The sequence below is a fragment of the Blennius ocellaris genome, assembly GCF_963422515.1.
Source record: "Blennius ocellaris genome assembly, chromosome: 11".
Lineage (NCBI taxonomy): Eukaryota > Metazoa > Chordata > Actinopteri > Blenniiformes > Blenniidae > Blennius > Blennius ocellaris.
In genome coordinates this window covers 13,202,380-13,222,669 of record NC_137660.1, presented here as the reverse complement: position 1 = coordinate 13,222,669, position 20,290 = coordinate 13,202,380, and the positions used below count along the sequence as shown (strand labels likewise).

The 20,290-nt window shown below is 41.6% G+C and overlaps 1 protein-coding gene across 1 annotated transcript in view; it reads left to right on the top strand.

The window, feature by feature from the left end:
- The window catches only part of reln (reelin), a 103,106-nt gene that overhangs the window by 67,632 nt on the left and 15,184 nt on the right, over positions 1 to 20,290 (top strand). Inside the window, exons 10-38 of the mRNA XM_080505483.1 lie at positions 466 to 706; positions 884 to 1,029; positions 3,775 to 3,926; positions 4,107 to 4,222; positions 5,021 to 5,229; positions 6,086 to 6,214; positions 6,300 to 6,409; positions 6,774 to 6,840; positions 7,247 to 7,480; positions 8,567 to 8,728; positions 9,380 to 9,616; positions 10,004 to 10,196; positions 10,908 to 11,020; positions 12,965 to 13,102; positions 13,224 to 13,410; positions 14,058 to 14,263; positions 14,342 to 14,513; positions 14,793 to 14,999; positions 15,175 to 15,410; positions 15,549 to 15,706; positions 16,364 to 16,571; positions 16,671 to 16,747; positions 17,119 to 17,277; positions 17,374 to 17,568; positions 18,520 to 18,793; positions 18,911 to 19,051; positions 19,153 to 19,330; positions 19,440 to 19,524; positions 19,966 to 20,148. Of these exons, the coding sequence (XP_080361609.1) occupies positions 466 to 706; positions 884 to 1,029; positions 3,775 to 3,926; positions 4,107 to 4,222; positions 5,021 to 5,229; positions 6,086 to 6,214; positions 6,300 to 6,409; positions 6,774 to 6,840; positions 7,247 to 7,480; positions 8,567 to 8,728; positions 9,380 to 9,616; positions 10,004 to 10,196; positions 10,908 to 11,020; positions 12,965 to 13,102; positions 13,224 to 13,410; positions 14,058 to 14,263; positions 14,342 to 14,513; positions 14,793 to 14,999; positions 15,175 to 15,410; positions 15,549 to 15,706; positions 16,364 to 16,571; positions 16,671 to 16,747; positions 17,119 to 17,277; positions 17,374 to 17,568; positions 18,520 to 18,793; positions 18,911 to 19,051; positions 19,153 to 19,330; positions 19,440 to 19,524; positions 19,966 to 20,148 (4,913 nt within the window). The remainder of the gene's footprint in view (positions 1 to 465; positions 707 to 883; positions 1,030 to 3,774; positions 3,927 to 4,106; positions 4,223 to 5,020; positions 5,230 to 6,085; positions 6,215 to 6,299; positions 6,410 to 6,773; positions 6,841 to 7,246; positions 7,481 to 8,566; positions 8,729 to 9,379; positions 9,617 to 10,003; positions 10,197 to 10,907; positions 11,021 to 12,964; positions 13,103 to 13,223; positions 13,411 to 14,057; positions 14,264 to 14,341; positions 14,514 to 14,792; positions 15,000 to 15,174; positions 15,411 to 15,548; positions 15,707 to 16,363; positions 16,572 to 16,670; positions 16,748 to 17,118; positions 17,278 to 17,373; positions 17,569 to 18,519; positions 18,794 to 18,910; positions 19,052 to 19,152; positions 19,331 to 19,439; positions 19,525 to 19,965; positions 20,149 to 20,290) is intronic.

The window sequence follows — 20,290 nt, the reverse complement described above, 5'->3', positions numbered from 1 at the left end:
CACACAGTCCTTCCATCTGTTATGAACACCCGCCTTCTCTTCTCTCTCATTCACACCTCCCCCTCTTAATTTCTCATTCCTCCCGTTTGTGTCGATCATCCACCTGTTTTTTTAATCCCTCACTCCATGACTCTCTCTGTGTTGTCAGCTTTCAATGTAGATTTGATGCACTGTCACTGTTTTATAACTACAATATTTTGCTGCAATAAGTGGATGTTATACTTCTCCGTAAACACACCTGCTCATTGGGAAACCTGGTTTCCTCTTTCTGTATAGTGAGGTCATGCTATCCATTATCTCTCTGAGTTTGGCTTTTTCAGCCATATTGAAATGATTATGGATGAGTATTTAATGCATAAACACCTGCCAGTATATTACATAAGCACTGCTACCACATGGACATTTAGTCAGACAATCATTTTGCATTTCTCTCCCTCTCTCTCTCTCTCTCTCTCTCTCTAAAAGAGCTCCGACCAACAGTAGCACCGTCGTCCACCTGCTTCCTCTTCCACATTCCTCCAGAGCTGAGGGCGTTCGCCTCCGCTGGTCCCAAGAAGCCTCCGCGGGACCCGAGGGCTATGAGTCCTGTTGGGGACTGGACAACGTGCTGCTGGTCAATGGTGCCCACAAAGTCCCCCTGATGGAGGACAACTTGGATCCCCCAGACACTGCCAACTGGCTCTTCTTCCCAGGAGCTACTGTCAAGGTACTCCAACAAAGCACTTTGGTCAGAAAAGTGGCCGAGACAAGGAAACTACTGCATATTGGAACCATGTGGCACTTTCAAAGTTTGGGGCAGACAAATCTACTTCTGCGTTTGTTAAGAATGTATGTAATCAAGTTGTTGTTCAGCTGATAATCCCCCCGTGCTTCTGTTGTCCAGCATGCTTGTCAGTCTGAGGGCAATGCCTTGTATTTCCACGGTGGGGAGGGAGCTGGACACAGCTTTACCACCACCAGAGACATCGACCTGCACCGAGAGGAGGGAAGAAGCTACTGGGAAGAAGACTTTGAGAGCGCACCTTCAAAGTAACACAAATCTCTTTCTCTCAGTCCCACTTTATGTCAAGTACACTTTCTTTTCTATTCCACCCTTCTACAGCAGAGGGGCAAAGTGCTGTGCAAGCAAAGGAAGGCAATGATAGGATCAAACTAAAACAAATGAGTCTCAGTGGTGGAAGTGATAGCAACAACAATGCAATGTGGTCGTAGTTTGTTTAAAATGCAGTCTATAAAAATTCAAGCCTAAGAATGTTAAAAGCTTTTTCACATGTGGTGCTGGCTCAGCTGACCTGATACTGAGGAGGTGTGTTCATTATACAGTAATGAAATAAAAATAAAAAACAACTTTGTTGCCAAATAGTCTTTTAAGATATTAAAGGATTAAAGAGAAATGATGAAGCCAAACTATAAAGGAGAAAAACACATCTTAAGCTTAAATGTAAATGTACATTCTTCTTCTTGAATGTGAAGTTTATTCTGCTTGTAAAATTGATTCCAGCATCGGATTTTGAATTAGCTGGGAAGTGTAAATATATATAAAAAAATATCCACACCGCTCCAAGAGTCTCTTTTTATTAACAGATGCAGCACAATAATACTTGTAACTGAGCTTTCTGCACGAGCAACTCGAGTCGCCTCGAACTGTGAAGTGCAAAGGGTCCAAGATGAGTTAGTGGCGTGTGAAAGGACAGCCGTCAAACACTTTACACTCAGCATCTGACCAGTCATCGTTTAGTCATTGTTAATATGTGAATCTGTACATCTGATTTACTCAAATAGACCCAAATAAGATTAACTTTGAAATAACTGCATCCAACTCAGTTACTCAACTACTTACTATTTTCAATAAATTGTGTGGAATTCCTTTGCTACTTTAGGTGGTTACTATACTTAACTATGTAAAAATACGAGTAAAGTAATTCTTCTACTACAGTATTTATTAGTGAGTAGTAACTAAAATCACAATCAGACACTGATGTTCAGTTACTGTTAAAGTACTATTTGGGAACTATAACTGTAATTTTAAAAAAAATGTAGGGACTCATTCAGCACCAGCAGTGGTGTGGCAATGTTTTGGTCTTTGCTTCATGGCAGATGGTCCTCATAATTTCCTTTTGTTTAGGGCTTCAGTTTGTGTGCACAAAGAAAGGTTTAGAAAAAAATGATTGCCTTAGAATTTAGCCAATAGTTCCAGAATCACTCTTCCGATATCATAAGAAATGCCTTGAACACAAAAAACAGGTTTTATCGTGAGTTCTTTCATATCCTCACTATCTACACGTAATATTATTGCTCCGATAAATAGTAATGGAAAATACTACATTTAAACTGTACATATTTAGAGATTTCTTTTAAAACATTTAATGAATGAAAATTGTACATATTTCATGATCACTGTATTCAATGACAAGTTCAAAAAATTATTGTTTCTTGTTTCACATATGTAGGAAATTCTAACCAAAACTGATCTGATGTAAGCAGTTGGCTGGTATTTAAAAACCTCTATTAGGTATAAATGTAACTGAGTGAACCTCACTGCACATCATTGCCATGTATGTACGCAAATTCCTTGATGCTTGTCGTTTATCATGTGTCACGATGAGACATGCAGTGTGTCGCACAGGTTCAAGTTGAGCTCGGGGCCTGAAGCAGGTGAGCGCGTCCCCTCTGATGGCTGCAGTCCATCTGCTCAGAGTGAGACACAAACACTCAGTGGCCAGCGGAAAACAAGGGAGCGCTGTCTGAGCACTGCAAGAGGGAGAGAGATAAAAGGGGATGATAGATAGTTACTGCCAGAGAGTAATTAACAGGCTTCATGCACCACGTCTGTCAGGAGGATTTTTTTTTTTTTTTTTTTTTTTTGTCATTTATGAGAAGCACTCCAAACAGGAGTGTGTTTCTATGCCCGCACCGCATCCTCACACCTCAGCTTAGCATGCCAGCATGGTGAACCGCATGCTACCTCTCGCCCATCGGGCACCGTGGGGTGATACATGTGTGAGGAAGACAGGCATATTTTTTTTTGGAGGTAATGGTATACTCAACTAAGTGTCATTTAACCCAGCGCTCGCTGTGACAGAGATGCAGAAAATAGAGAGGAGCAGTGGGGAAGGGAAGGGGGAGACAAACAGCAACTGGGAGAGGAGGGAGATGAGCACAGGGAGAGGGGCTGACACACCGAGTTAACTTCTGTCAGGACTAATGAGAATCCTCTGTCCACTGTGCAGAAATATGTGCCTGCATGTGTGCGAAAGTCCCCTTCCAGGTGATTTATGCCGTATTCCTGGCATTGTGTGGTTGTTTACCAGCAAGACATGAATTATAACTACTGTTTCCTGAGTTCAGTATTACGCCACTGGGAGAAGAGTTCATTTATAAACAACACTTTCCTTCCTGTAATTTGTGTGCGTGGCTATGTCCTGTTGTGTGTGTAATATATCTCACTTGGGATATTGAATTGGCTGATTCAATAATATTAGTTGCAGCTTATAGTTCAGTCATCCAGTTATTGTGTCTAATTAGATTTTATATCGCTAATTAGTTCTTGTGTTATGTTTTTAACTTTTTTTCTGTTGATAAAATAAGTAATAATTTTTAGAGATACATATCATGAATGTCTTGTTTTATTTTACAGTGTTGTAAGTTGGTGACTTCATAAATTCTAGGCCCCACTCATTGGTCAAGCTAAATCTTGGTGAGAATATTTTTCCTTCGGAACCCAACCTCTCTTGTCTCTGTTTTTTCTTTCTTTCTCTTTTTGTTTAAACTCAGTTGGGACATAGAAGGAGCTGTGTACGGGACGCAGTGTGGCGAGATTGAGTCAGGCTCAGCACTTGTGTTTGAAAAAGAGGGCAGGAGGAGAGTGTGCACCCCTTACCTCGACACCACATCTTATGGAAACCTCCGTTTCTACTTCACCATGGGTATGGAAACCTTCCCTCCTTCGTACTCACTTCATATTTAATTAATCATACCTCATACTGATATTTACTGATTTGAAACAACAGGAACTATATTTAATGCCTCACTCTGTGACATTCTATAAACAACATTTCTACGTACAGTACATGTGTATGAGCATGGCGTGCCCTGTTTTTGTGTAGGTGGAAGCGGCTGTGACCCCGGGGAGTCCCGTGAGAACGACGTGATCCTGTTTGGAAGGTCTGAAGGTCGAAGAGAGCGCGTGGTGCTCGACACTCTGCCTTACTCCTCCTACAGGGTAAGATACAGCACATTACCCAGCAGGTTTCTCTATTAACCTCAAATGTATACTATAACATGTTTCTATGGAAATGTGCCTGTGAATAACGTTTCTTGTGGAGAAATGCTTTAATGCTGAAGGAATGCTTGCCGATTTTAATGTGATTATTTAACACTTTCATTATTTGATAATGACATTAGCAACAGGTAGCTGCTTTAATAACTAAATACTGTAAACGCATCAGTCTTTTTTCAAGCTTACATGCTGTTCACTTCCTTCAGTTTTCTCTCTGATATCAAAGTTGACTTGAACGAACACGGAGGCACATGCATTCTATATAAAGTTGAAGACATTAGATAAGAAATCAACAAGTCTGGGATAAAACAATTCAGGAATTTCACACTTTCACACACCAAGACAAAGACAAACCTGACAAATCTATTGATGGATTAAAATATATTTTACTTGTTTTGACGAGACATAAACACATGAAGCAATTAGAAATCTTCATGGTACAGACAGAACAAACACATTCAACAGATCGAATTGTTACTATTCCTAATAGAAAGGTAAAACAATTCAAGCAATAACATGATTGATCTCAGTGTCACATCATTGAAGAAGCTTTTATTTTCTATTATTTCCTTACAATTTGCAGACCAAACTATTGATAACACGGTTGTCTGAATGCCTATATACTTACATAATCAGTCATAAATATGAATGAAATGGGCAGCTTTAGTTAAACGTTTCCTTTTCTCCTGCTGGGTTCATTGTGTGGTCTGTTTTTTGTTTTGTTTTTTTCTCCTCTGTCAGACTCCTGCAGTGGTATCAGTGGCACTGCCAACTGAGCTGCAAACACCAGTCACCCAGTTCTGCCTGGAGCAGCGGTCACATGGAGGTGCCAACCGTCACGTGTGGGCCGTGGACTTCATGCAGCTGCTCCCCGTGCTGCCTGGCACCCACACACATGTTGTTCAATTCTCCATCAACCTCGGCTGTGGCTCCTACCAGCCTGCCAACAGGTGTGGTTTGTTTGGAACTGGGTTAGACGGCCCTGCTTTTATGTGAAAAATACATCCACTTCTCTTGGCAAATTCGTGAAATTGGGCAGCAACAAAGGAGACTCCCACACACCATGTCAGACACCCTGCAGTCACTCAGTTATTTAGGTGGGAAAACTTGTAACTGCTGCACACAGAAAAACCTGAGGGCAAAATGCTGTAATGCTTTGCAACAGCAGCTTCTGTCGACAGCTGACCTCGAAGACTAAGAATTGCAGTTCAAGGCTATTGTTAAAGTGTTCAAATCAAATCTCTGCTTTCCTTTGACCATCAGATGCTGGAAATTGCAGCAATTTTTAGTTTGAGTTTACGGTTGAGTTTCTGGAGCCAGGGGTAACTCATTTTTAACTTATATAGATTGAGATCAATCCTCTGCTTTAGGTTGAGAGCAAAGTTGAAATTAATTTGATGATGTAAACTAATATATGGTTGTGTGGTGATGAGCCTAGGATTCCAAGCTTTTCAGTGCAGACTTGGTGTTCATTTTAAATTAATATGTGTTACTGATCATTTTAATTCAGTATAAGTTGGTGTATATCATAGTTAAACAAACATTCTTAAACTCAAACTAAATTTGAATTTAAATTTGATTAAACATAAACTTTGGAATGCATGTTGAGGTTTTTTTTTCCCCACAGTTGGTGTATTTTAGGTAATTGATGGCTCTCAATTAGTCATTTTTGTGTGATCATCTGCCTCCCTGTGGTTGATTAGCGACCTGACTCAGCTGTACCCAGCCTCCACGCCATTGCTGTACTCTCTACAAGTTTGTGAATGGATACTTTGGGATAACCTGTCATCTGTTTCGTTCTTTTAGTGTCAGTCTGGAGTTTTCTTCTAACCAGGGTCGTTCCTGGTCTCTGCTCCACACTGAGTGTCTGCCAGAGCTCTGTGCTGGACCCCATCTACCTCACAGCACCATCTACTCATCTGACAACTACAGCGGGTATAGATCTGCCTCTATGTTTATATCTTTGTTTTGTTAATTTACCCCTCCATTTGTTTTAATTTTCTGTGTTTTGGCTGCTCAGTTGGACCAGAATCTCCATTCCTCTGCCCAACGCCGCTCTCACTGAAACTACTCGCTTCCGTTGGAAGCAGTCCGGCACTGGGATGGGCAACATGTGGGCCATAGATAATGGTAAGAACCACACAGGGTCACACTTATCTTCATTTTCATCAATCATGTTCTGGAAAGTGAATATTTAATTACAGGCTTATTTAGACTTGTAAAGAAAAAGGTTAGACTACATTTAATAATGTAACGCTGTAAGTGAATTGACATTTTTTAATACTTGAAATATGTGGACAGAATGGTCAAGAACACATTTAAAGTTGAGATGCAAAAATAAAATACAAATTCTGTACAAGTGGAATTTAAAAATCACTTATTTAATCGTCTTAGTCTAGATTAAATTTGTTCTATCTACAAAATATTTCCCATTTTGAATCACAACCAGCTAAATACATAAAACCGTATTTCTATTTGTTTTCCTGCTTTCCAGTGTATATTGGTCCAGCTTGCCTTCGCTTCTGCTCTGGAAGAGGACATTGTTCCCGCACAGGCTGCAAGTATGTGCCTACTTTGTTATTAAACCAGATAAATCTAAGGAGTCTCTCATGCCTTACAGCACCAATCAGCATGCAGGAGTTAATCAAACTGTGTTATGTTTCTAAGTTATTAATGTGAGTTCATTATCTCTGTCTGATTTTAGTCATTCACATCTTTCACTCTGGCTGCACTGTGGTTTAGGGCTTGGTACTCTCGCCTTATAGTGACAATTTGGGGAAGGTTTCTGTGTTGGATTTCCATGATGGGGTTTTTTTCCAGGCACTCAGGTTTAATCTCACAGTTCGCTCTGTAAACCAAAGTTCTATAAAATGGAAGAAAAGGGTGATTAGATGAATCGCTTTCACTCTTTCTAATAATTTTACTCCTCTGCTCTCCTCTATCACTAAAAAAAAAAAAAACTCCCAGATGTGACCCAGGCTTCAGTGGTCCAGCTTGTGAACTGGCCTCACAGACTTTCCCAGCCTTCCTGTCCGAGGGGTTTTCCAGCCCGCGCCTCTCCTCCTACCACAGCTTCTCCTCTCTGCGTGGTGCTGAAGTCAGCTTCGGCTGCGGGGTGCTCGCGAGCGGCAAGGCTCTGGTTTTCAACAAGGACAGCAGGAGACACCTGGTCACCGCACCACTGGACAGTTCACAGGCCAGGTAATGTTAGAACAGGACAGGAATGTAAGAACAGCAGCAAACATACAGTACATTCAGATTCAGGTCAGGTGGCATACATGTTTACACTTATAACACAAATATTTGAACCTTTTTGGGTTTCAAAAATGTAAAGCATCAGTTTTATCTTAATTGTTTAAGTAGATGCCATATTCATCAAAAACAAAAGTGTGAGTGAAGAAGTATCTGACAAAGCAACTTACATTTCATTGATGTTCTGAAAGCAGATTTTAATTGTTATGATTCTGCCTTGAAGATTTCTCTGTCTTTGGGATGTGTTTATACCAGTGATTAATAGTACAAAGGTTCAATACATCCATCATTTCTCTCTCTGATTTCGTCCACCTCTCATTCTCTCATCTGCTGTTTTTTATCCTCGGAGATGGATGGTGTCCACAAGGATGTTTGCAGATGAGGAAAGAGGTGAAAGGAAAGGGTGACGATGTGAAAGAAAAAGATCGAGAGGGAGCGATGAAGTTCGCTGTGGCATCTGTGTTAGATTGATTATGCCTGTTGCGGTTCTGTGTGCCACCTGATGGCCATATTTAATGCCAGTTTGCTGGCTGATAGAGTGAACAGCTGCCCGAAAGAGGAAACTGCACCGCTAATGAAACCACAGCTCAACCAAGGACAGAGAGAGTTGTGGGGTGACAGGCAGCTTGTGACAGATGATGGAAATTATAATAAATATTGCATTAGTGTGGATGATATGTCCACCAAAATATGGATGAACATGAGAAGGCAGGAGCTCATGCTGCTCTCTGACTCACATTCAGCCCCCCCCCCCTTGTTTTTTACTCCTCATCTAGTTTTGTAGTAACTTAATCATCTCATCCATCATCTGTCTCCCTCCCACTTCTTCACTCTGCGTGAATGTCTGTTTTTCTATCCTTTTACCCCTTCAGTCTTTCTCTTCTCTCTTCTCCAAGCACACCCATGTTCACCTTACATTCATCAAACTGCCCTTTCTTCTACCTTTCATTTACTTTTTTTGTCCATTCCACTAGTCCTCCTGCTCCTCTCAAATTATTCTTGCTTTAATAATTTTTTTCCCCCATTTCCTCACAGGTACCTACAATTCACGCTTCGGCTTGGCAGTCGCAGCATCCTGAGTTCATGCCCTGCTCCAGACCAGCCAGGAGAGGGCGTACTGCTGCATTACTCCTCAGACAACGGCATCACCTGGACCCTTCTGCAGCACTACGCATACCAAGGCTTCCATGAACCAAGGTGCCTTGTCTCTTTAGCGTGTGTGAGCATGCAACTTGTGTGTATGTCAGTGCACAGCCTGGTTATAATTCCACAGAGACACCACAAGTCTATCAACATGCACATTTGTGCCACTAATGGTGTGCTGGAGGTGTAACCTGCTGGGACCAATTGACTTAGTTAGTGGCATCTATGTGTGTAATGAAGACAAATTGTGACAAACTGTGTTCCAGCTGCCCAGTCTCTGTCCCAGAGCTTTTGATCAGCTCTAGAAAGGTCATGTGGGTGTAGGGAATCAGACAGAACTGAAGTGCTTGACCTCACAGTAACAACATGGATGTCCGTACAAAAGTATCTTGATACAAGAGTCATTGTCGACAAAGGTGTACAGGAGATTACAGTGCCCTCAACTTCTGGATCTATACATCCTGGTCCATTGATTGTGTCAGAAATGTGTCTGTTATTTGTTTAGAAAGAGCAGACTGTGGCTATTTTGGCTTTCGATCCAAATCAGAACATGAGTCAGAACTGGCTGTTTATGACAAACTTCTGAAGTCATTTTTTTAACAAGACATCAGTTACCATGCTGAGCAGGGTTTTAGTGTTAGATCGTCTAAAAATTGCTGCCTAATTTCTCATTCCCAGAAGGTTAATTTTAATCTGTTTCATCAGGATTGTATCTGTTGAACTTCCATCTGGTGCGCGGAAGTTTGGCGTGCAGTTCCGCTGGTGGCAGCCATACAACTCAGGCCGTGGGCACGATGTGTGGGCTCTGGATGAAATCAGCATGACCTCTGTGCTCTTCAACACCATAAGTCTTGACTTCAGCAATGTGTTGGACGTCACCCAGAGCCTTGGCTTCTACCTTGGCCATGTTCAGCCCTACTGCCAACATGACTGGACCCTCAGGTATGTGATAATATACATTCCACTGTTACGATAGCTGAAATATGGCCATATACCTAAAAACTTAAACATTTGATAGTATTTGTTTACTATTCACATCGGCCCTTTACAGCTTCGAGTGTTTGTATTCCATCCGAGAGCCGCCAGACACTATCTCTCAACACACAACTCTCCCTAATAATGATAAGGAATTTTTCCTCTCTTTCCTTTAATTCAGTTCTTTTCTATAAACTCCACACAATCTGACTAATGCACATTTTTACTACAATTTCCACAGAAAACTGGGATAAAAGCTATTTGGTTTTCCATTGAGATTCTTTGCACAGCATCTGGCAAAGAGTCTAAAATGTTTTTGATTGTTTTGGGGTTTTTTCCCACATTGTTGTCTAGTTTCTCTGGTGAGCCCAGCCCTGGCTCTAGTATTCGTTATGTTGAGACTCAGTCGATGCAGATCGGAGCTTCGTACAGTCTGCAGTTCTCTCTGGTGATGGGCTGTGGTCACGAGCCATCGCCTCACATCGACACGCAGGTCCGTCTGGAGTTTTCCACCAACCATGGCCTCACTTGGCACCTTGTCAAAGAGGTAAGCGGAGAGAAACACATCCACATCCGTTTCCCAGTTTTACACCAATTTTTCATCTCAACCCTTTAGTTTTTCGCTGCTGGGTGTACACCTTTGATCATGATGAAAACTTGTTAAAGTCACTCTAGAGAGACTCCAGGAGATTTATAATTTATTCATGATCATGAATATTGATTTGCTCATCACAGCCTTGGTAATAATATGTAAATAATGACTTTAAATGTGACACTTTTGTTTCAGATGAGAAATTACCACAATTATTTTTAATCATCCTACTATCTGCAAATACATGACAATACTTGAATCAGCAAGCAGATTATCTTCCCATGATTCAACAAAGATTCTCTGTGATCGTAACTGGCTCATAAATATTCATGAAGCACCAAAGTATCTGCCAAGAGTTTTATTGCTTTTGGAATTGAATAGAGCATAATGAGTCCTCCATCAGTGAATTTTCTCTAATTCTCCCATGAGCATGAAAATGCAGTCATCTGGCAAATGTAGAATGTAACTCTGTGGCGTTAATCCTCGCTTGTCTTCTAGTGTTCAAGGTCAGAGCTACAGTAATCCTGCATTAGTCTTTAATATGCATATATTGTGTGGCTGATAAACCCTGCAGTGTGTGCCTGGAATATGCTGTCTTTGAAAAAACACAGCCCACCATTAAAAATGTATTAAATCCATGCTAACTGTCCTATTTCTTTTGCTCAGGCCTGTTTACCTGGCATGCCAAGCTGCTCTGAGTTTACCGCTCCCAGCGTGTACCACCCATCAGAGTTCAAAGACTGGAGACGAATCACTCTGTCTTTGCCTCAGAAAACATGGTAAGTAGAAAAGGTACAATAAACACTAGATGGAGGAGAAGCAGGTAACAAATTACTCTTCAGTGTAATGTGTTGTCTGGTCTGAGTCTGATGTTTTTAATGCAGTTTTCAGAGTTAGCAAGTATAATGTTCCTGAGATAGAGCCAGGTACAAAAAACAGACCCAGTTTGATTCAGGGCTTTGGATGTGCGTGACTTTTCTTCAAGTACTCTGGTTTCCTCACACAGTCCAAAGACATGCATGTCTCTAAATTGATCATAACTGTGAATGTGAAGCTGTCTGTTATGGCCTGACAGCCTGTCCAGCATTTAAACTGCCTTTCAGCATTTATAACCTGGAGTTGACTCCAGCTTAATTCCAAGTTGTAGAAAGCTATATAGATAAATGGAAATTAGCAATACAAAATAAACCTTTAACCGTTTTCTCAAATCTGACTGTTAACCTACAAACTAAAAGGATCAACCATATTGTGTTAACTATGGGAGAGTATTGCATCCTCATTGCCATAAAAATAAACGTTTTGTACAGACAATTAAGTGTAATTTAGAAATATATTTAAGTCCAACACTTTCTTTAGAATTAATTGTATTTAACCATGTCAAACCACATTGTCACATGGCCCTTTTTGATTTAGAAAGACTTTCTTCACATACCTTTACCCTTACAAGAAATATTAGATTAACATTTACTTGGTTTAGTGGATGTGCATTTTAACAATTGCCACACTGAGCCAGCCATTCAGTCTCAAGCATGAGGAATAAGTGTACATTTCTCGCCTCCACACACATATATCAGCTCAAATAATCACATAAACCTTCCACACTGAGCACAGTGACCTCCACCTCCATTTCATTTCGCTTGTCAGCCCCTAAATAAAGGCGGTCTAATCTCCTACTGCGTGATGAGAGGCCAAAGGGTCATGGCAGTAAATGATAATAAAACATTTGCGGTAAGGTCTGGGTGATCGCCAGGTGGTCTGAGTTGATATGGGTCACATGAGCAGCAGATACAGAACCTTCTGGTATATAACTGTAAATGCACCCGACTATCTGCTCACATCTCTTTTACTATATATAATAGCTGTATATACAGCAAACTACATATACCAATGTGAACGGAACATGTGAACACATTTACATCATGCTAATTACACAGATAATGTTGACACTGCCTTACCGTTAACATCACGTCACACAGCTGCAGAGCAAACATACAAAAACTCCAGAAATAGACATAAATGATACACATGTGATCATCAGGCAGAACATTAAATCCACAAATCTCTGTCCCTTTCAGATAGATTATTGCCATAACATGATGATATTGTTGACTGGGATTTTCTGCCATCATGCGTTTTAATGATCATTTATTTTAGCAATCAATTTTAACTCAACCCCATTAAAAAAAGTTACATTTTTCATTGAATGTATAAATAGTTTTATAAAACACGAATGATTATTTTTGATCTGCTGTGCTAATTGCTGTGCGTGCGTGCACATGTATGTGCAAGTGTTTTGTGCAGGCGTCTTTACGTGCTGGTGAAGATCTGAACTTGATTACAAACCACCTTATGGATACTCATGTCACTGTGGAGGTCTCCATTAGGGGAATCAATGCTTTTTCAGTTGCTTGTGAGTGAGGATATGGTTAGTTTGAATTAAGGGTACTTGTTTGGCAAGTATCATTCAAAGCTGAGTTAAATTAGGGTGAAATAGCAAGAAGCTAATGAACACCAATGTAATGTCTATTTAGCAGTGGTGTCCTGCATGTTTTAGGACTCTTCCAGTTGCAACACAGCTGATTACAATGATGGGATCTTATCAAAATTAGATTCATGTGTGTTGAATGAGGAGGACATCGAGGACCTCCAGGACCAGGATGGGTCAGTATAGTATTTCTTTAAGGGATACAAAACCTAACGTTTGTGTGTGCGCATCCATTCAGGTCAAGTGCAACGCGGTTCCGCTGGATCCAGAGCTACTATGGAGAGCAAGATGAATGGGCCCTCGATGACATCTACATCGGCCAACAGTGTCCTAGCATGTGTCATGGCCATGGCTGGTGTGACCACGGGCACTGCAGGTCAGTCTTAATTTTCTGTTACACTCAGCAACGCCTGTTTCAAAGCCTGAAGACCTGCAACTCTCCTTCAAGAGATCTTGGAGGTGCAATCTGAAACTTCAGCCACTGTTCTCTCTTGCAGGTGTGATGACGGCTTCTCTGGAACGGACTGCCAACCCTCCTCCCCACTCTCCTCGAGCATACTTTCTTACTTTGAGTCTCAGGATGCACTGCTGGCCACGTGGCAGGAAGTGATTGGTGGCGAGGTGGTCACTCCTGACATGGGCTGTGGGGTGGTCTCATCTGGTTCCTCATTGTACTTCAGCAAGGTAGAGCAACTATAGAATGACATCCCTCAGCATCAAAGTTGTTTTGTTTCATTAACATATGATAATCAAAAGAATCAACAAAGTCGTTCCAGATAACCTGAAGGAACAATTTGAGTTGGTCATTCCTTGTGTTTTGATTGAAATCCACATGCAAACTAAAATGATGTTAATATGTTTGCTATTAAGACAATCAAGGACTGTACAAAGTTGGTATTATAAAATGCTGTAAGTGATATTTAATCAAAGCAAAGATGGAATACATGGCTCTGATTTGATGGAAGTTGTAAACAGGTTTCAGGCAGCCGCACATCTTTGGTCACATGTGTCAGCAAGTCCCTAAATTAACATCCAAAGCTGCAAAATTGCTTGTTGGAGAATGAAGTTTCCGATTATTCTAACGGTCCATTCACACTGGGTTTTTTTATTGAATTGGAAATGAATAATATAATTTGATTGTGATTTTATAACACAGAGACCACGACATTGAAATTGAACATCGATGTACTCGACAGAATATTATATCTCAGAGTTCTAAGTTTAATAAGTCATTTGAATTTCATGCTTCACATTCCAACAAAATTTATAGAGAATAAAAAAACAGTCGTTGACTCTTCTGTTCTCGCCATGCGTGAACGTGTTGTTATCAGGCTGGATTGCGACAGCTTGTGAGCTGGGACCTGGACACGGAATGGGCGGAGTTTGTGCAGTTCTACCTGCGGGTGGGCGGAGACTGGGCGGAGTGCAACCAGGCCGACAGCAGGGAAGAAGGAGTCCTGCTGCAGTACAGCAATGACGGAGGCATCAGCTGGGGCCTCATCGCTGAGATGTACTTCACAGACTTCACCAAGCCCCGGTGAGACGCCGACAAATAGAACCAGAGGAAAATGAATAGTTTCTTAGATAATTCTCTTACCTGTCTCCTCCGTTGCAGCTTTGTACATTACGAGCTTCCACTGGCCTCTAAAACACCGTCGACAAGGTTTCGCTGGTGGCAGCCACTTCACTCTGGGGAAGGCTATGACCAATGGGCAATCGATGATGTTATAATTTTATCAGAGAGGGAGAAACACATCATTCCCATGGCCAATCCTACTTTACCACAGGTCAGTTTGAGGGTTGGTTTTTTTCTGCAGCTTGTGATTTGTGCTCTGACCTCGTGCAGCAGCTCCAGTTCATACTTTAGGCAATATTTCTCTGTCTATAATAGAAAGTGTCTGTTAAACTGAGATAGAGCAGCTATAAAATCTTGAAGGTATTAACATCCCATCAGAAGTGTGTCCGTTTATCTTGTGAGGAATCTGTTCTGCTGCTGACACCGATAAATAGTAACACAAAACGATACAGTAGAGCTCTGCTCAGTCTGCTGTGTGGCGTCTCGACAGAACTTTTACGAGAAGCCAGCCTTCGACTACCCGTTGAACCAGATGAGTGTCTGGCTCATGCTGGGCAATGAAGGCATGGAGAGGGAAAACAACAACAGCTTCTGTGCTCCAACTCCCTCTGCCATGGTGTTTGGACGCTCTGACGGGGACAGGGTGGCTGTTACAAGGGATCTGGCATTACGCCCTGGATACACCCTCCAATTTAAGGTCGGTGGAAACGGAAGCAGATGAAAATGATAGGATTGATTATTTATTGAGATACCTAGAGACAGACAGCATTATTAACATTTAAAGATCTACATTTATTTACATTTTGTTTTAAACAAGATCATTGCCTAACTTTGTCATCTTACCATCCCCTCTGCGTATTTTTGACAACCAGTTGAACATCGGCTGTGAATCAGAGTTCAGTGCATCTGCGCCAGTCCTGCTGCAGTACTCCCATGATGCTGGTCGTACCTGGACGCTGGTGCGAGAGGGCTGTTACCCAGGAAGCCCGGGAGCAGGGATTTGTGAGGGCAGCGGCCGGGAGCTTCGAGAACCCACCGTCTACAACACTGGAGACTATGAACAGTGGACCCGGGTCACTGTGGTCATGCCACGCAGTGTTGCAGCCAGGTACATGTGATAACAGACATGCAATTGTATCTGCTGGGCTTAAGTATCGTGTAGTAGAGTATAGATTACTCTCACTGCCTGCTGATACACTCAAGTTACAAGCTTCTGTTTCCTCAATATCCATTCTCTCTTTTTCAGTAAAACCAGGTTTCGCTGGTTCCAGGAGAGCAGCATTTACAGAGACGCCCCACCGTTTGCTTTAGATGGGGTCTATATATCTGAACCTTGTCCAAACCACTGTGGGGGACACGGTGATTGCATCTCTGGAGTCTGCTTCTGTGACATGGGCTACACAGGTAGGAGTGACAGAGACAACAGGATAAAAGACTAAAAAATGTCAAATTAAAGGAAAAGTACTCAACCTGGTCTGGGGACACTTTGCACTTTCCCTGACATGTTTTAAATTGAACCAAACAATATAAACAAATCACATGCTATACAGCTGATGCAACTAATATTATGAGAAATAACTTCCACAACAATAGTATGCTGAATTCAACAAAATACATGTTTGATTGATTGACTGTTGTGTTGTGATTTTTACTTGCTGGGAAATTACCAACTGCTCCTAAAATGTGTAAAGGAATTAACAATAGCAGAAATTATTCACATCTCTTATAATGAATTAAGAATACAGCGCTTCTAAACTAAGTGTTATGCTGCCTCCAGACGTCTCAACCGGACTGGCACCAAAAATTGTTTTCTTGTGTACCAAGGTTTGCTTTTCAAGCAGATTTGGTCTGCTTGTGCCCACTAACGTGTCAATAGCAGTGTTCACACTTTCACAAATAGATCGTGGCTATCATGTTGGGTCTTTCTGGGTTGGTTTGTTTATTTGTTTGTTTGTTGCTTGTTTTTTTGTTTTGTTTTTTTCAAAACCTGGCAGGAAAAAAGTACAAGACAAAGAAAGAAAAATAAGCAATTTGACTGTTTTGTCTTAACTTTATTTATAGTGGAGCAGGACAGTTGTGTCCCATCAGTAGCCAGCCCCACAGAGCTGACTGAGGGCTTTGAGGGGAAGTTGAGCCCCCTCTGGCAGAGCCTGAGTGGGGGTCAAGTCGGAGGGGGATGTGGCATCATTGGTGAGGGGAAGGCCCTTTACTTCAGTAGTCCTGGGAGGAGGGAAGCCCACACAGTGCCTCTGGACACCACCAACACACGGTGAGGGAAATCCTCCCATCAATCTCTTCTGTTTAGCCTCTGAACAACACTTAGATGTGTGTAATATAAAACTCGTCGTTCTTCATGTTTTGCCTTCAGGTTGGTCCAGTTTTACATTCGAATTGGCAGCAAGAGTTTGGGACCCACCTGCACCAGGCCTCGCTCCCGCAATGAAGGTTTGCAGACCATAGCAGTAGTATTTTAAATGTTCACGTGCTACACTGAGGCCCTCTGCTGGATTGATGTGGCTGTTCCTTTCATGTTAACTTTTCATCTGTAATGGAAAGTCCACATCTGATCCAGTCGTCCTCCTCACTTTCTCTCCCAAAGCTTTGCAACTCCAGATGTCATATTTATTGTCTGATCTATTCTAGTCATCAGACATTAGCCTTCAGCACTGCTCAAAGTACAATCTATTCGTTTCTGCAGTGTCAGAAAAAATGTTTGGAAAAGTTTGTAATAATGAGAAGTAGATTTTATTAAAAAAAAAAACATGTCTTTTATAATTTTTTCTCAATTCTTAATTTCCCGTTTCTTGTTGTTTTAGGTGTGATCGTTCAATTTTCTACAAACAACGGTGTCCAGTGGCAGTTCCTGAGGGAGCTGGACTTTAGTTCCTTCCTCGAGCCCCAAGTAGTCACCATTGAGCTGCCGCCTCCGGCCAAAACATCCTACACAGTATTTAGGTGGTGGCAGCCGCAGCAAGGTCAGTGCTCTGACTGGAAAAAATGCACTTAACACATTTCATTTTTCAGGGAAAAAGTTTTACTTTCTATTTGCTTCTATCTCCTTATTCTTATAGGGAAACATTCAGCCCAGTGGGCGCTGGACGATGTTCTGATCGGTATGAACGACAGCTCCAGAACAGGTTTCCATGACAAGTTTGACGGCACGACCCCGTTGAGGCACAACTGGTACCGCATTCAGGGTGGAGAGGTGACTGTGGACTGTTTGTCTCTGGACACAGCGCTTACCTTCAACTCTGAGGCCATTGACAGTAAGTTTCATTTGCACACACCTGGATGAGAGAGACAGAGAGAGAGAGAGACAGAGAAAGAGTGTGTGTGTGTGTGTGTGTGTGTGTGTGTGTGTGTGTGTGTGTGTGTGTGTGTGTGTGTGTGTGTGTGTGTGTGTGTGTGTGTGTGTGTGTGTGTGTGTTTATTCATGCACACGTATTCACTAAAAGAGCAGTAGTGCCTGCAGAGAGATGTTGTAGAGAGATGTTACAGCCTGTAGTATTAGACAACAGGCTGTAACTGTGGCGCGGTCGTATTGCATTATTAATGACAGCAAATCTGATTGAACATCCTACCTGTTATTTATGCTCATATCAAGCTGTGATCTAATTTCTTTTCTGCAAATAGTGTATAATGACAAGGCCATTCATTAGGGGGTGGGGGGGGGGGGGGGGGCAGCACGAGCAATTTGGCATCACATTTATAAACAGAGCGACGTGCATGCTCCTATGAACACATGAAACACTGATTATTGGCTGGGGTGAAAAATGAACTCATATGACAGACAACTCAACACTTCTTTATCTTCATAGCTTTGATGAAATTTGCTTTACTGAGTGTACATTGGAAATGCATCCATTTGCAACTTAGTGGCATTTATTTGACAGTAAAATACAATCTATTAATTTGATTTGAGTTATTTGATCTGTAATTTAAACTAATTGAACATTCTAAAACTTTTGAAAAATATTGGAATTATTATATTGAAGTACAACAAACATTGTTCACAAAAATTATAATATTGGTATAGAGATGTAAGAGTAAACTGATAAATTTCAAATTACATTCATTAATACATTTTTTGGTTCATATAGCTGTAGATCTGTTTTGTTTCAGCAATTTTTTTTTCTCTATTAAAAATGGCTAATGATAAACTAAAACACTGGATCTAGGTGTAGTTATGTGATGTCGTTCTTCCTCTGTTTTTGCAGAGAAGCCTCGGTATGCGGAGAGTTGGGATTTCGAGGTGTCGGGTTCATCCTTTCTGCAGTTTGAGTTAAGTATGGGCTGCAGTAAGTCCACTTCCTTCTCCCACGGTGTGCGACTGGAGTACTCTACGGACTGTGGCCGTCACTGGTCACTCATCACCCCAGAGTGTGTGCCTCCAGCCATCGGATGTGCCGGATACACTCAGAGCTCCGTCTACACATCCACCCAGTATAAACACTGGAGGCGGATCACCGTCTACCTGCCCAGTGCTGCTAAGTATGTCCCTCTATTTATATAGCTGTTATTGTATTCACTGGGCATGTACAGTATATAGATTTCTATATATTTCTATTAATGTATTGATTATTTCTATCATGTTGTTAAATCCTTCAGCTCCCCAAGGACTCGATTCCGATGGATCCAGACTCACTTTACCCCAGGAGCAGAAGGATGGGCCCTAGATAATGTGTTACTTGCTCCTGGTTGTCCCTGGATGTGCTCTGGACATGGCTTGTGTGACAACGGACGCTGCATGTATGCAAAACTCTACACAGATGATTTATCTTAGGATGTGGGAAGATTTTCCCTGATGTTTTTTCCTAAAAGTAAATGTCACCTACTTTTCCCTCACAAAGGTGCGATAAGGGTTATGGTGGGGCACACTGTGTTCCTTTAACTCCACTGCCATCTGTACTGAGAGAGGACTTTAATGAGAACTTGCAGCAGGAGACCTGGCCGGAGGTGTATGGAGCTGAGAAGGGCACTCTCAGCGGAGAGCCTCTGAAATCTGGCACAGCACTTATTTTTAAAGGGGTAGGTTGTCATGCAGAAAACATAGGAATACAACTGAATCACATCATTGCAGCTTCAAATTCACTGTTTGTACTTAACATATTAACCAACTTTTTCTTTTTATATGCAGGATGGTCTGCGAATGATAGTATCACGGGATCTGGACTGTACAAACACTCTCTACATCCAGTTCTCCTTCAAATTTATCACTAAGGGTATTTAAAACTGTTTGCGTGGCATTGCTGTATCTTCATTGCATAAAACTTCTTAATTGTGCATCATTTGTTTCATGTAATGGCTGGAAAGTTGTCAAAAAACCACAGCAAGGGAGTGCCTCTATGCCTTTTTTTCTAAGCTATCCACATCTTTTAATAACTTGGGTCACAAATATGTAAGAAACTGTTGAATCTTTGATGAGATGATCCGACTGCTAAAGATCTGAGGGCCATTTTAATAACTAGTATATGGCTACAAAGCTTTATTTCTCTGCTTGCTGGTAGTGTTTTAATTGGTTTTTTTTGTTTTTGGTATAAACAGTTTACAAGTTTTTAGAAACATGCACATCAGAACCATGTCAGCATTCTGGATTTTGGAGGGGGACTAGTGGTTGTTCCCTCAAACCTTGATGCAATAAGTGATTGCGTGTCCCTGTCCAGGTGTCCCGGAGCGCTCCCATTCAGTGCTGCTGCAGTACTCTGTGAATGGCGGAATCAGCTGGCTGCTGCTGGATGAGTTTTACTTCCCAGCCTCCACCGACACTCTGTTCCTCCACTTGCCGCTGCCAGCCAGCGCTCAAACCAACGCCACCCGCTTCAGACTCTGGCAGCCGTACAACAGTGGTGAATGAACACACTTTGTTGATGCATGACAAAACTCTTTTACTGTTTATTTTCCTTTTTTCCTTTTTTTACTCAATCTTTATTTATACCTTCTTTGTTGCCCACTTCTCCAGAAACACCAATCTGACTTCAGATTTGTTTC